Raw genomic sequence first — 17,149 nt, forward strand, 5'->3', positions numbered from 1 at the left:
ATGCGTAGGGGTTCGTAACAACACTCCTTTCTGTTACTAGAGATTTTTCCACTTTAGCTGAAAGCAGAGGTTTGTCTTGATGTTGGCAGATGAGCTGACACTTTAACGGCCATTGCAGTGGTGTTAGAAACCTCTGTCATTTAAAAAAGAATCTGAGACAGGGAACAGCAAACCTGTTCATTCTGAATGGCCCTGTGATGGTGCCTAAAATGGTCCTTTCAGAATTCACTTTTTAATTACAGACCAGATTAATCACCATTTATGAACTTTATTTACCAAACAGAGAACGGGAGCAAACTGAAGCAGAGATTTGCAAATTACAGGACAAACAAAATAGAAGAATTTCCAAGCCCTATTTTCAGCTTAGATTCTGAAACCTTTTTCAGTTGATCACTATTCCCTATGTAACTAAATCCCACCGTTACTTTATATGCCAGGGACCACCATACACCAACACGGCGGCTCAAACAACAGACATTCCTAGACACTGGCCGACCGAAACATGAATAGAGGTCTAAACCTGGCAGCCATATGCATTTGGTTTTATTTATACATTATTAATCAATCAGGAAATATAGCTTAGAATAAAGCAACAGAAATTTGAGAAATGCAGGTCACATTGTCCCACCACCACTCGATAACTCCCCTAACAATATCTGGGTTTAATCCAGTAACTGGGTTACATTACTCAGCCATCACTCGATAACTCCCCTAACAATATCTGGGTTAATTCCAGTAACTGGGTTATATTACTCAGCCATCGCTCAATAACTCCCCCTAACAATATCTGGGTTTAATCCAGTAACTGGGTTATATTACTCAGCCATCGCTCAATAACTCCCCTAACAATATCTGGGTTTAATCCAGTAACTGGGTTACATTACTCAGCCATCGCTCAATAACTCCCCTAACAATATCTGGGTTTAATCCAGTAACTGGGTTATATTACTCAGCCATCGCTCAATAACTCCCCCTAACAATATCTGGGTTTAATCCAGTAACTGGGTTACATTACTCAGCCATCACTCGATAACTCCCCTAACAATATCTGGGTTTAATCCAGTAACTGGGTTACATTACTCAGCCATCGCTCGATAACTCCCCTAACAATATCTGGGTTTAATCCAGTAACTGGGTTATATTACTCAGCCATCACTCGATAACTCCCCTAACAATATCTGGGTTTATTCCAGTGACTGGGTTACATTACTCAGCCATCACTCAATAACTCCCCTAACAATATCTGGGTTTATTCCAGTAACTGGGTTACATTACTCAGCCATCACTCGATAACTCCCCTAACAATATCTGGGTTTAATCCAGTAACTGGGTTATATTACTCAGCCATCGCTCGATAACTCCCCTAACAATATCTGGGTTTAATCCAGTAACTGGGTTACATTACTCAGCCATCGCTCAATAACTCCCCTAACAATATCTGGGTTTAATCCAGTAACTGGGTTACATTACTCAGCCATCACTCGATAACTCCCCTAACAATATCTGGGTTTAATCCAGTAACTGGGTTATATTACTCAGCCATCACTCGATAACTCCCCTAACAATATCTGGGTTTAATCCAGTAACTGGGTTACATTACTCAGCCATCACTCAATAACTCCCCTAACAATATCTGGGTTTATTCCAGTAACTGGGTTACATTACTCAGCCATCACTCGATAACTCCCCTAACAATATCTGGGTTTAATCCAGTAACTGGGTTACATTACTCAGCCATCACTCGATAACTCCCCTAACAATATCTGGGTTTAATCCAGTAACTGGGTTATATTACTCAGCCATCACTCGATAACTCCCCAAACAACATCTGGGTTTATTCCAGTAACTGGGTTACATTACTCAGCCATCACTCGATAACTCCCCTAACAATATCTGGGTTTAATCCAGTAACTGGGTTATATTACTCAGCCATCACTCGATAACTCCCCTAACAATATCTGGGTTTAATCCAGTAACTGGGTTACATTACTCAGCCATCACTCGATAACTCCCCTAACAATATCTGGGTTTAATCCAGTAACTGGGTTACATTACTCAGCCATCACTCAATAACTCCCCTAACAATATCTGGGTTTAATCCAGTAACTGGGTTACATTACTCAGCCATCACTCAATAACTCCCCTAACAATATCTGGGTTTAATCCAGTGACCGGGTTATATTACTCAGCCATCACTCAATGACTCCCCTAACAATATCTGGGTTTAATCCAGTAACTGGGTTACATTACTCAGCCATCACTCGATAACTCCCCTAACAATATCTGGGTTTATTCCAGTAACTGGGTTACATTACTCAGCCATCACTCGATAACTCCCCTAACAATATCTGGGTTTAATACAGTAACTGGGTTACATTACTCAGCCATCACTCGATAACTCCCCTAACAATATCTGGGTTTAATACAGTAACTGGGTTACATTACTCAGCCATCACTCAATAACTCCCCCTAACAATATATGGGTTTATTCCAGTAACTGGGTTACATTACTCAGCCAATCACTCGATAACTCCCCTAACAATATCTGGGTTTATTCCAGTAACTGGGTTACATTACTCAGCCATCACTCGATAACTCCCCTAACAATATCTGGGTTTAATCCAGTAACTGGGTTACATTACTCAGCCATCGCTCAATAACTCCCCTAACAATATCTGGGTTTAATCCAGTAACTGGGTTACATTACTCAGCCATCACTCGATAACTCCCCTAACAATATCTGGGTTTAATCCAGTGACTGGGTTACATTACTCAGCCATCGCTCAATAACTCCCCTAACAATATCTGGGTTTAATCCAGTAACTGGGTTACATTACTCAGCCATCACTCAATAACTCCCCTAACAATATCTGGGTTTAATCCAGTAACTGGGTTACATTACTCAGCCATCACTCGATAACTCCCCTAACAATATCTGGGTTTAATCCAGTAACTGGGTTACATCACTCAGCCATCACTCAATAACTCCCCTAACAATATCTGGGTTTAATCCAGTAACTGGGTTACATTACTCAGCCATCACTCAATAACTCCCCTAACAATATCTGGGTTTAATCCAGTAACTGGGTTACATTACTCAGCCATCACTCGATAACTCCCCTAACAATATCTGGGTTTAATCCAGTAACTGGGTTACATTACTCAGCCATCGCTCAATAACTCCCCTAACAATATCTGGGTTTAATCCAGTAACTGGGTTACATTACTCAGCCATCACTCAATAACTCCCCTAACAATATCTGGGTTTAATCCAGTGACTGGGTTACATTACTCAGCCATCACTCAATAACTCCCCTAACAATATCTGGGTTTAATCCAGTAACTGGGTTACATTACTCAGCCATCACTCAATAACTCCCCTAACAATATCTGGGTTTATTCCAGTAACTGGGTTACATTACTCAGCCATCACTCAATAACTCCCCTAACAATATCTGGGTTTAATCCAGTGACTGGGTTACATTACTCAGCCATCACTCGATAACTCCCCTAACAATATCTGGGTTTAATCCAGTAACTGGGTTACATTACTCAGCCATCACTCGATAACTCCCCTAACAATATCTGGGTTTAATCCAGTAACTGGGTTACATTACTCAGCCATCACTCGATAACTCCCCTAACAATATCTGGGTTTAATCCAGTAACTGGGTTACATTACTCAGCCATCACTCGATAACTCCCCCTAACAATATCTGGGTTTATTCCAGTAACTGGGTTACATTACTCAGCCATCACTCGATAACTCCCCAAACAATATCTGGGTTTATTCCAGTAACTGGGTTATATTACTCAGCCATCGCTCGATAACTCCCCTAACAATATCTGGGTTTAATCCAGTGACTGGGTTACATTACTCAGCCATCACTCAATAACTCCCCTAACAATATCTGGGTTTAATCCAGTAACTGGGTTACATTACTCAGCCATCACTCAATAACTCCCCTAACAATATCTGGGTTTATTCCAGTAACTGGGTTACATTACTCAGCCATCACTCAATAACTCCCCTAACAATATCTGGGTTTAATCCAGTAACTGGGTTACATTACTCAGCCATCACTCGATAACTCCCCTAACAATATCTGGGTTTAATCCAGTAACTGGGTTACATTACTCAGCCATCACTCGATAACTCCCCTAACAATATCTGGGTTTAATCCAGTAACTGGGTTACATTACTCAGCCATCACTCGATAACTCCCCCTAACAATATCTGGGTTTATTCCAGTAACTGGGTTACATTACTCAGCCATCACTCGATAACTCCCCTAACAATATCTGGGTTTATTCCAGTAACTGGGTTATATTACTCAGCCATCGCTCGATAACTCCCCTAACAATATCTGGGTTTAATCCAGTAACTGGGTTACATTACTCAGCCATCACTCGATAACTCCCCTAACAATATCTGGGTTTAATCGAGTGACTGGGTTACATTACTAAGCCATCACTCGATAACACCCCTAACAATATCTGGGTTTAATACAGTAACTGGGTTACATTACTCAGCCATCGCTCGATAACACCCCTAACAATATCTGGGTTTAATACAGTAACTGGGTTACATTACTCAGCCATCGCTCGATAACTCCCCTAACAATATCTGGGTTTATTCCAGTAACTGGGTTACATTACTCAGCCATCACTCGATAACTCCCCTAACAATATCTGGGTTTAATCCAGTGACTGGGTTACATCACTCAGCCATCACTCAATAACTCCCCTAACAATATCTGGGTTTAATCCAGTAACTGGGTTACATTACTCAGCCATCACTCAATAACTCCCCTAACAATATCTGGGTTTAATCCAGTAACTGGGTTACATTACTCAGCCATCACTCGATAACTCCCCTAACAATATCTGGGTTTAATCCAGTAACTGGGTTACATTACTCAGCCATCGCTCAATAACTCCCCTAACAATATCTGGGTTTAATCCAGTAACTGGGTTACATTACTCAGCCATCACTCAATAACTCCCCTAACAATATCTGGGTTTAATCCAGTGACTGGGTTACATTACTCAGCCATCACTCAATAACTCCCCTAACAATATCTGGGTTTAATCCAGTAACTGGGTTACATTACTCAGCCATCACTCAATAACTCCCCTAACAATATCTGGGTTTATTCCAGTAACTGGGTTACATTACTCAGCCATCACTCAATAACTCCCCTAACAATATCTGGGTTTAATCCAGTGACTGGGTTACATTACTCAGCCATCACTCGATAACTCCCCTAACAATATCTGGGTTTAATCCAGTAACTGGGTTACATTACTCAGCCATCACTCGATAACTCCCCTAACAATATCTGGGTTTAATCCAGTAACTGGGTTACATTACTCAGCCATCACTCGATAACTCCCCTAACAATATCTGGGTTTAATCCAGTAACTGGGTTACATTACTCAGCCATCACTCGATAACTCCCCCTAACAATATCTGGGTTTATTCCAGTAACTGGGTTACATTACTCAGCCATCACTCGATAACTCCCCTAACAATATCTGGGTTTATTCCAGTAACTGGGTTATATTACTCAGCCATCGCTCGATAACTCCCCTAACAATATCTGGGTTTAATCCAGTAACTGGGTTACATTACTCAGCCATCACTCGATAACTCCCCTAACAATATCTGGGTTTAATCGAGTGACTGGGTTACATTACTAAGCCATCACTCGATAACACCCCTAACAATATCTGGGTTTAATACAGTAACTGGGTTACATTACTCAGCCATCGCTCGATAACACCCCTAACAATATCTGGGTTTAATACAGTAACTGGGTTACATTACTCAGCCATCGCTCGATAACTCCCCTAACAATATCTGGGTTTATTCCAGTAACTGTGTTACATTACTCAGCCATCACTCGATAACTCCCCTAACAATATCTGGGTTTATTCCAGTAACTGGGTTACATTACTCAGCCATCACTCGATAACTCCCCTAACAATATCTGGGTTTAATCCAGTGACTGGGTTACATTACTCAGCCATCGCTCGATAATTCTAATAACAGTATGTGAGTACCTAGATCTTACAGCCTGTAGCATGGCATCAAATTCACTGTACTTAAATAAATAAATAGATGAAAGCCCTTCATCGCTCTCTCTTTTTCTGTGGTGGACGGTAACTGGACGTCCGATGCTCCTTCAAGTCAAACTCATTGTGTCCTTCTCTGAAAAAAAAAAAGTAAGTAATCTAACTAGATTTTACTGAATTCAGAATAAATTAAATCATTTCTGCTCTCTTCACACTGCACTACATTAAGATAAGCCCATCATGTGTTCCTGGAATCACATCCCGTATTCACACTGACTGGCAGCACACGTAGAGTGCTCCCTTGTGTTACAGCTCAGAAGATTCAGTTTAGAGGTTTATAGTCATACTGGCCATTGCATTGATATCCCGAACAAATTCTAAACTTTGCTGTACGGGGAATAAGATGGCGTTTTGATGTTCTTATCAGATTGTCATCATGAAATCAATAGCTTAAGTACAGACAGCCAGACAGCATACGTACAGACAGACAGACAGCATACGTACAGACAGACAGCATACGTCCAGACAGACCGACAGCATACGTCCAGACAGACCGACAGCATACGTCCAGACAGACCGACAGCATACGTCCAGACAGACCGACAGCATACGTCCAGACAGACCGACAGCATACGTACAGACAGACCGACAGCATACGTACAGACAGACCGACAGCATACGTACAGACAGACAGACAGCATATGTACAGACAGACAGACAGCATATGTACAGACAGACAGCATACGTACAGACAGCAAACGTACAGACAGCAAACGTACAGACAGACAGCATACGTACAGACAGACAGCATACGTACAGACAGACCGACAGACAGCATACGTACAGACAGACCGACAGACAGCATACGTACAGACAGACCGACAGACAGCATACGTACAGACAGACAGACAGCATATGTACAGACAGACAGCATACGTACAGACAGACAGCATACGTACAGACAGACAGCATACGTACAGACAGACAGCATACGTACAGACAGACAGCATACGTACAGACAGACCGACAGACAGCATACGTACAGACAGACAGACAGTATACGTACAGACAGACAGCATACGTACAGACAGACAGCATACGTACAGACAGACAGACAGCATACGTACAGACAGACAGCATACGTACAGACAGACAGCATACGTACAGACAGACAGCATACGTACAGACAGACAGCATACGTACAGACAGACAGCATACATACAGACTATGTTACTTAGAAATGTTAACCCTTTCATTGAATGCAGCAAATACACTCACTACATCCACCTCTTTCTCTATCTGACAGTGTGACATGTCCCCTCTCCGCCACACTCACTATATCCACCTCTTTCTCTGTCTGACAGTGTGACATGTCCCCTCTCTGTCACACTCACTATATCCACCTCTTTCTCTGACTGACAGTGTGACATGTCCCCTCTCCGCCACACTCACTACATCCACCTCTTTCTCTGTCTGACAGTGTGACATGTCCCCTCTCCGCCACACTCACTACATCCACCTCTTTCTCTGTCTGACAGTGTGACATGTCCCCTCTCTGTCACACTCACTACATCCACCTCTTTCTCTGTCTGACAGTGTGACATGTCCCCTCTCTGTCACACTCACTACATCCACCTCTTTCTCTGACTGACAGTGTGACATGTCCCCTCTCCGCCACACTCACTACATCCACCTCTTTCTCTGACTGACAGTGTGACATGTCCCCTCTCTGTCACACTCACTACATCCACCTCTTTCTCTGACTGCCAGTGTGACATGTCCCCTCTCCGCCACACTCACTATATCCACCTCTTTCTCTGCCTGACAGTGTGACATGTCCTCTCTCTGCCACACTCACTACATCCACCTCTTTCTCTGTCTGACAGTGTGACAGTGTGACATGTCCTCTCTCTGCCACACTCACTATATCCACCTCTTTCTCTGCCTGACAGTGTGACATGTCCTCTCTCTGCCACACTCACTATATCCACCTCTTTCTCTGACTGACAGTGTGACATGTCCCCTCTCTGTCACACTCACTACATCCACCTCTTTCTCTGACTGCCAGTGTGACATGTCCCCTCTCTGTCACACTCACTATATCCACCTCTTTCTCTGTCTGACAGTGAGACATGTCCCCTCTCTGCCACACTCACTACACCCACCTCTTTCTCTGACATGTCCCCTCTCTGCCACACTCACTATATCCACCTCTTTCTCTGTCTGACAGTGTGACATGTCCCCTCTCTGCCACACTCACTATATCCACCTCTTTCTCTGACTGACAGTGTGACATGTCCCCTCTCCGCCACACTCACTACATCCACCTCTTTCTCTGTCTGACAGTGTGACATGTCCCCTCTCTGTCACACTCACTACATCCACCTCTTTCTCTGCCTGACAGTGTGACATGTCCCCTCTCTGTCACACTCACTATATCCACCTCTTTCTCTGTCTGACAGTGTGACATGTCCCCTCTCTGTCACACTCACTACATCCACCTCTTTCTCTGACTGACAGTGTGACATGTCCCCTCTCCGCCACACTCACTACATCCACCTCTTTCTCTGACTGACAGTGTGACATGTCCCCTCTCTGTCACACTCACTACATCCACCTCTTTCTCTGTCTGACAGTGTGACATGTCCCCTCTCCGCCACACTCACTACATCCACCTCTTTCTCTGACTGCCAGTGTGACATGTCCCCTTACCGCTACACTCACTACATCCACCTCTTTCTTTGACTGCCAGTGTGACAATTCCCCTTTCTACTACTCCTAGGAGCTCTGCAGACTAGTAGGAAGGGAAGGAGAGGGGTGGACAATTGTGTGCAGAGGAGAGAGGATTCAGAGTTAGTGATTGAGTACGTGCACACAGCACACTCAGTGAGTAATTAGTGGTTTTACCGGAAGCATCTTCTGCAGTAAAGATCATTGTCACAGTCATGGCATCGGAGGATGGCATCCTCGTTACAGATACAGCACCAGGGGAGTTCTTCTTCGTCACTATCCCTTGAAGAACTTACAAGAGGAGCCCTGGTGGAGGACGGCTGAGCAGGGACCTTAGAAAGACAACCAGAGATTAGATCCGGAGTTACAAGGGTTACATACCTGGGGTTTACCACGGATTTAGTGATGAACAAAAACACTTAACTGCTTATTAAACATAACAAAATAAAATTCCCACAAAAAAAAAAAAAGCAATTTGTTGGTTACAAATGATCCATCTCATTGAATGAAACCACCACATAACAAGTCGAACAATTAGCTGAATAGAATCCAGCTCAAAATACAACGACCGGTTAAAGGCCCATAATATCTCCACGGATATCATCACGCAGATCAAGGGCAATCGAACAAAGTCCAGGATAAAGTCTAGAATAAAAATGTGGAAACATTGAGTGGGAGTGAATATTTATATCACGCACTGCATGAATGCTAGCACACACCTCGTTACGTACCATTTTGGGTGGCAGTATCTTTCCTGCTTGGCGGGTGCTTCCAGTTCCACTGTTCTGATTTGGGGGGATGTTAAACCCACTGGCTTCATCTAAAACTGCTTCCTCGGAAAGCTGGAAGGAATCACAGAGCCGTGTGATGTACCGACATTTATTGACGTTCAGGGCTCTCCTAGCGTACAGTGTAAGCAGATATCACATAGATGATTACTTTTATCATCATGTCCATCAAGCATTATTTCATTTGACATTCCACGTTTACCTCTACAATCGGCAAAACACAACATGCTGGCAGCAAGAGAACATGACACTGACCTGTCCCAGGACTCTCTGGATCGCCGCCTCGTCGGTTTCCTCATCGCTGTCTGGCAGAGTATAACTGTCCTTAGTAACTGCAAAAAGGGCCAGTCCAGAGTAAGCAATGGTTATTTATTACACTTAATCCCCTGTTCCAACAAACTGACATCAACGCACTTTGAAACAAAAAAATACAAAAAACAACTTCCCGTCGATGATTAGAATCAGACCTGTTAAAGGATCTTTAAGGTGAAGATATTGGCCGGCCGCAGGACATCCTCGGGCCTTAGGGGTTGCAGCAAAGTTACCATTCAGCAGGGGCGGGCTGGGCCGGGGGGCAGGGAGGCAATTGCCCCCCAGGCCCCCGAAATTCTTTTAGGACCAGCCGCGGCGGGCCGGCCCTTTAAATGCTGCAGCCGCCGAGCGCTCTGTAAAGAGCGCTCAGGCGGCTGCAGCTGCTTTTCCCTCCCCTCCCCTGTAGGTGGCCGAGCTGCACTCCGGTCCGCGGTCCAGGCCGGAGTGATGGGAAGGTGCACACTGAGTGTGCACTTCCTGTCAGTCCGGCCGGGTACAGGAAACAGAAACTCCTGTTCCGCGCGGAACAGGAGTTTCTGTTTCCTGTACCCGGCCAGACTGAGTGTGCACCTTCCCATCACTCCGGCCTGGACCGCGGACCGGAGTGCAGCTCGGCCACCTACAGGGGAGGGGGTAAGAAGAAGGGGGGGTGAGTAAGAAGAGGGGAGAGGGGGGGAGGAAGAAGAGGGGAGGGGGGGGAGGAAGAAGAGGCGGGAGGGGGAGTAAAAAGAGGGGGGGAGAGTAAAAAGAGGGGAGGGGGGAGAGTAAGAAGAGGGGGGGAGAGTAAGAAGAGGGGAGGGGGGAGAGTAAGAAAGGGGGAGGGAGGGAGAGTAAGAAGAAGGGGGGAGTAAGAAGAGGGGGGAGTAAGAGGGGAGGGGGGAGTAAGAAGAGGGAAGAGAGGGAGTAAGAAGATGGAAGAGAGGGAGTAAGAAGAGGGGAGGGGGGATAATAAGAGGGGGGAGTAAGAAGAAGGGGGAAGTAAGAAGGAGGGGAGATAAGAAAAAGAGGGGGGTAAGAAGAAGAAGGGGGAGTAAGAACAAGAGTGGGGAGTAATTAGAAGAAGGGGGTAAGAAGAAGAGGGGGGTAAGAAGAAGAGGGGGGAGTAAGAAGAAGAGGGGGGAGTAAGAAGAAGAAGGGGGGTAAGAAGAAGGGGGTAAGAAGAAGAGGGGGGGGTAAGAAGAAAAAGAGGGGGTAAGAAGAAGTAGGAGGGTTAAGAAGAAGAAGGGGGTAAGAAGAAGGGGGGAGTAATAAGAAGAAGGGGGGAGTAATAAGAAGAAGGGGGGAGTAATAAGAAGAAGGGGGAGTAATAAGAAGAAGGGGTAAGAAGAACAAGGGGGGGAGTAAGAAGAACACAGGGAGGAGGGGGGTAAGAAGAACACAGGGGGGGTGAGAACACACAGAGGGAGGAGTGAGAAGAACACAGGGAGGGTGGAGGGGGGATGAGAAGAGCACAGGGAGGGTGGGTGAGTGTGAGAAGAGACCGCTAGGGGAGGGTGGGGGAGAGGAGAGACCTCTAAGGGACAGAAGGGACAGCTCTATAGGACAGGGGGCAAGACAGGGAGCTCTTTAACCCCTTAAGGACCAAACTTCTGGAATAAAAGGGAATCATGACATGTCACACACGTCATGTGTCCTTAAGGGGTTAACACTACGCGCGCACACACACACACACACACACACAATGCATCCCTATACATACACAAACACACAATGCATCCCTATACATACACAGAAACAGAACATGCTTCCCTTACACACAGAGAAACACGCAATGCATCCATTACACACACACACACAATGCAACCCTTACACACAAAGACAATGCATCATTTGCACACATACACAGAAACATACAATGCAAACCCTTACACACACATGCAAACACACACACTGTTTTCTTACATACACACAGAAAATCTCTTACACTCAATGCACACACATACAGACACACACCTTGCATCCCTTATGCATACAAACACAGATTCACACAATGCATCCCTCACACACAGCCAGAAACACATAATACATCCCTTATACACAAATACACACTGCTTCCACTACACACAAACACACTGCATAACCTGCACAAACTGGTATCCCTATACACTACATACCATAAGCACACATATTAGATCCTCTACAATAACACATAACACATCCCCTACACACTCCACTCCCTGTGAGTGAACTCATGGGTGGGTGGAACATATAAGTGGACTTATGAGTGGGCCTTATGGGCATACTCACCGTCAGGCCCTGGGGCCCAGACCTTGAGCTGTGTAACAGGCCCCCAAAAAATGGAGCTGCTTCCAATTCTCCCAGAACGTTGAATTTTGTGACCACAGTTGCAAACAGCCTCCAGAGGTCCTGTTCTACACCAGACCAGTGGAGCCAAACTGCAGCCCATCATCATCCTCATCTAATTGTAAGTAGGCAATCTAGTATATTATTAGTGACACTAATCTATAATTTACCTCACATTAAAGGGACACTATAGCTTAATGAAGTGGTTGTGGTGTCTATAGCTGGTCCCTGCAGGCTTTTTAATGTAAACACACACTGTGCAGCACTGGCGTTAGTTCATATGGCAGATCATATGGGTGGGGCATTGTGATGTCACATGGGGGGGGCGGCAAATTTATATTTTGTCTGGGGCGGCAAAAATCCTTGCACCGGCTCTGATCCTGGGCAGGTGCACCAGTCTACTGGTGACCCACAGGAGGGGAATTCACTGATTGCACTGCACTCTCCTTCTTCCCAGACCCGTCTTGACCGCAGTGCAAGTGCCCTCTGCCCTCTGCCCCTAATTTACAGTGGCTCACACTCACAACAAGCAGTGCCTAGAGCCCTTTGCAGAGACGGAAACAAAGAGGTTCTGCGGCAGCTGGCCGTCCTGCAAGCATTACATTAAACAGCTGTTCCCCATGCAGCCACAGGTGGCGTTGTGCTGGGAGACTGTGATTACTCTTCACTTCCTCCCAGCCTACAGAGCAGCGCATGGGGGAGAGAGGAGGAGGCATGATTTAATCTTGAATAAATCCTCTAAGCAAACCTTTATAAATTTAGGGGGATCAGCTCTGTTTCCACAGTTTATTGGTGTTTACTCTGATGTCTGTATTAATATTGAGGGATGTCTAAGTAGTAACGTCAGTGTGTGTCAGCAGGGCCAGCCGTTGGGGTGGGCAAGCTGTGCGGTCACGCAGGGTGCCATGACAACAGAGGCGCCCGGCGGCCAACACAGCTCACAAGTTGGGTACACCAGCATATTTAATTTAAACGATTCGCTGGTGGTCCACTGGTGCGCACCAGCAGTAGGTGCAGTCAGATCATATCCTCTCCCTCGTGGTTCCGGCGCTCAGTTACTGAGTCAGAGCACAGGCTCAGAGATTCTCAGCCTGTGCTCTGACAACATTGAAAGTCAGAGCCGTGAAGGAGCGGGTATGGCAAAGAGCTACGGATTAGCATAACATCAATATCCGTTATAAAACCAGAAAAAGGTGGGCATGGATGGTGAACTGATTTGGTGGCGCAATGGGCCACTTGACTGGTTTTGCCCCCCAGGCCTAAGGCTGCCAGTCCTCCCCTGCCATTCAGTAACCACTTTACATTTGTTGCAACGCCAGTTAGTAAAGGGTTCAGACCAGAGCGGTCCAAAGGACATCATAATAACCGCAATAGCCATTTGCTATTCACTAACTGGCTATAAATAGAATTACTGGTGTAAATGCTCCACATATTGAGAGTAGGTATAAATGTGTCACTAGGGTGTAAGGCCAGCTCTCTCTGTACTTCCAGTGTCTCAGCAAATAGCAGCGTGATGCACTGCCCTCCTTTCTGGTACTGAAAGGCACCAATTACAGAGAGAACTGTCTCTCCCAAAATAAAAATCAGGAGAGCAATCCATGAACTGTGCAGCGTACTATTGTATCAGGCGTGAGGAAATCCCCAGTCATTGTCTTAAAACCAGATAGAAAAGGTCTGGGCACACAAAACCGTTCCATCAGCAGACGTTTAATGGCTCGAAAGCAGATTATGTTAAAAAAAAAAAAAAAACCTCCATCATTGAACTGAACACTGCCTGCTTTTGATAAAAAAAAAGTCGTCTAAAGGATGGGTCTCGTGAGCCCAGTTACTAAAGGATTTTTGGACTGTGCAAAGGACCTTTTATATTATTTATCTTATATATTATATACCTTCTGCATTTTCTATTTTGTAATTACTCCAAAGAATCCGAGGTAGGGATAATACAACCAGTGCCTAACTCAGAGAGCAGTTGGTTTGCTCTACCTTTGTGAGTATAGTTTATTCATTTTTAGTAATCTTTTACCCTACAAAGAGCACTATTTGTTGCTTTTTTTTCTTCTTTTTTTGGTTTCTGGAACCTACATCATGTTCTGTATGTGGGGTTTATACCCCTGTACACGCCACGTGCTGGAGCTGGCTATAGCTCCATTAAATGTGAGTAACCCATCCTTATTTTATTACACCCACTCTTTTTTGTCTTTTTACGTAACTTAAATGGACTACAACAAGGAATTCTGAAACCTACACCCCCTTCTAGACAAGACCTTTCTGCCTGATTTAGACTTTCCGTTTACTACTTTTACTCCAGACAATTTTGGGACCATTTTACTGTTCTTAATTCTTAGTAGACCACTTTTTAAAATCCTTTATTTTTGTATGACATGTGAGAAGACACAACAGTAATGGCACAGCATAATACGTTCCACATAGTATCAGCTAAGTTCTAAGTTATGCAATGAAGTAATAGTACAGTGAACATCGATATGTTAGATTACTACAACCATTACACGTAAGGTTTGCAAATCAGTATTCATGGTTTGTATAGTAAAAATGTCCCTAAGATATAGGGGGATAGAAAGAGAGAAAAACAACAAAAAAGAGTATAGAGGAAGTAGTAATTGGGGAAGGGGGCTTGCAGAGCTCAATATGCATTGTCATGTGTGTACGATGGATGGGAAAGGGCAAGGGGGGGGAATCATTATCTGTGGGGGGTGTCAGATACCGAGGTCGGCTTCGGAGGTATATGAGAACCTCCAGTATGTATATCTCCTGCCATTCAATACCCTCCCGTTCCTCGCCCAGATCCTGTACCCCATAAAGTAGCGTTATTAGTCCATTAGGCATCAATTCAGACATGCACATACGTTCGAAGAACGTCATTGGTTTATGCGCTGCTACTTTGATGTTATTCCTGGTAATAGAGGGTTAGATTATTTGTGTCATTTTAGGCGCAGCCCTTTGGTGTTTTTCTGTTCTTTTCGATCTACTAAAGGGTTTGAGAGGAATCCCTTCGTTCTCCATTAATTAGCATGGAATCTTTGCAATAAAAGGAAGAACAAATTAAAAAATAAGGAATATCTTCAACAAGACAAGTAAAGGAAAATGGGTATTGGGATATCGGGTACAATCCGATGCAGTCTGCTAAAATAAAATAACTTTTAATATCAATAAATATTAAAAAAAAATCACTAGTGTTAATTCAGACAAAAATAAATAAAAAATGTCAATTTCTAAATGCCAAATGTATCATAAGATTGGTTCGTATTGTCACAAACTAGACTAATTTGTAATGAGTATCTAATATCTATAAACATGATAAACTAGTCAAAGATCAAGCTCTATGACCGTGGCTGGAAGTAGACAATTGTTAATCCTGTAGGGAAACTCCTCTTTGTAAATTAATAGCAAAATTCTCAAGGGGGGAATGATAATTCCAGAAATGCCTCAGTTGACGTATAAGGTATGTACAGAGGGAGGTATATGATAGTACACATGGATATGTAATAATTCCCTGATAGAAGTGGAGGTAAAGAGACGTGACTCCTAATAGCAATATGTCTGTATGCTGGTGGAGGGGGTATCACTGCACAAAAAGGAACTGTAACGGTTTAAAATTGCAACAACAACAAAAAAAAGCTAACATTTTTCGGTTACCTATAGAAATACAGAAGATGCACAAGAGTCTATAAACAGGACGAGGACAGGAATCATCGATTTGTGGAAAGTGTAAGTCAGTAACTTATATGCTGTCCTTTCTGTGCCTTCGAGGGCACCTCTTTCATTATAGATAACCAACTGAAGTGTAAAGACACCCCGGGGGATTTACCTCCCGCAATAGATTTCTTGTAACCGTGTCTGGTTGCTATCTCGATAGTGTCAGGAAGTTAGCGGATGGACGCAATGGTATAGAACAATTATCACGCTGCTTTCATAGGGTAGTTAGAAGAGTCTCTTATGAATTCTACCCACTGTACAGCGCTACGGAATTTGCTGGCGCTATATAAATAATAAAAGTCACCACTTGCTGATCCTTTTGCTGTTTGTATTCTCATGAGCCCAGACCTAAATCATTATATTCTGCTAAAACGCGTTCGGTATGAAGAGCGTGTCCTCTTTTTTCCCATTTTACAAAAAAGTGCAGATTTTAATAGAAATTTGCAATTGTAGAAATGAAACTTGTTACACCCCCCCCCCCCCCCCCCTAGCAAAGACTTCCCAACTGTATTTAGTTATTCCCCCAACAAAAAAATGCATAATTTAAAACACATGTATGTTTCTATTAGGGGTATATCTACTAAACCATGATTTCTTTATTGTGGCAGCTTAAGTTGTTATGGTACTGCAAGTCACTTTTTAAGACTGGGAAAGCATGTTGGGAATTGTAGTTTTCTGACACATAGGGGCCACCCCTGCCTTATACCAAGTTATATAAAATAAAAAGGATTTTAGTTTTATTAGTTTTGAGCAAACAGATTAGAATTTGGAACAAGCCCTTAGTAAGTAGGACAGCGTTATCGACAGAAATCTAAATGGCAATAGGGTTTAAATGAATACTTTTATTGTCCAGCTAATGATATTATTGGTCCAAGATAAGATTGCATGTCACTATTAATATAATTAGTTGGCCATTAAAAGTAACATTCCTAAAATAATCCCATTATACGCTAGGTTTCACTGAAAGAACCAGGTCTGATTATATACCTGTGTCTGGGTCTCTCCCCTGTAACGCTGCCAGTCTCTTTGCAATGTCAAGTATCTTCTCCGACCTTGTGTTCTCCTCTCTCAACTCTGCCGCAGCTTGAGCCAAGAGCTCGCGCTTCTCCTCTTCCAAATAAGCAGAGTTTAACTCCGAATTATGTTCTGTCCAGCTGTCCGTTCCATCGACTCGGCTCAGGTCATTCATTGGCTGAGTGCTGAATTCTGCAAATTCAAAATAA

At 43.9% G+C, this 17,149-nt stretch overlaps 1 protein-coding gene across 2 annotated transcripts in view; it reads right to left on the reverse strand.

Moving 5' to 3' along the window:
* Window positions 1-6,017: 6,017 nt before the first annotated feature.
* ZFYVE19 (zinc finger FYVE-type containing 19) overlaps window positions 6,018-17,149 on the reverse strand; it is a 41,571-nt gene continuing 30,439 nt past the window's right edge. For both annotated transcript variants that reach the window (XM_063440226.1, XM_063440225.1), the window contains exons 8-12: window positions 16,914-17,132; window positions 9,852-9,928; window positions 9,540-9,650; window positions 8,986-9,140; window positions 6,018-6,214 (exon numbers count right to left, since the gene is read on the reverse strand). In XM_063440226.1, the coding sequence (XP_063296296.1) occupies window positions 6,136-6,214; window positions 8,986-9,140; window positions 9,540-9,650; window positions 9,852-9,928; window positions 16,914-17,132 (641 nt within the window). In that variant the 3' untranslated portion in view covers window positions 6,018-6,135. The remainder of the gene's footprint in view (window positions 6,215-8,985; window positions 9,141-9,539; window positions 9,651-9,851; window positions 9,929-16,913; window positions 17,133-17,149) is intronic.

Source organism: Pelobates fuscus, chromosome 13 (genome assembly GCF_036172605.1).
Source record: "Pelobates fuscus isolate aPelFus1 chromosome 13, aPelFus1.pri, whole genome shotgun sequence".
Taxonomy (NCBI): Eukaryota; Metazoa; Chordata; class Amphibia; order Anura; family Pelobatidae; genus Pelobates; species Pelobates fuscus.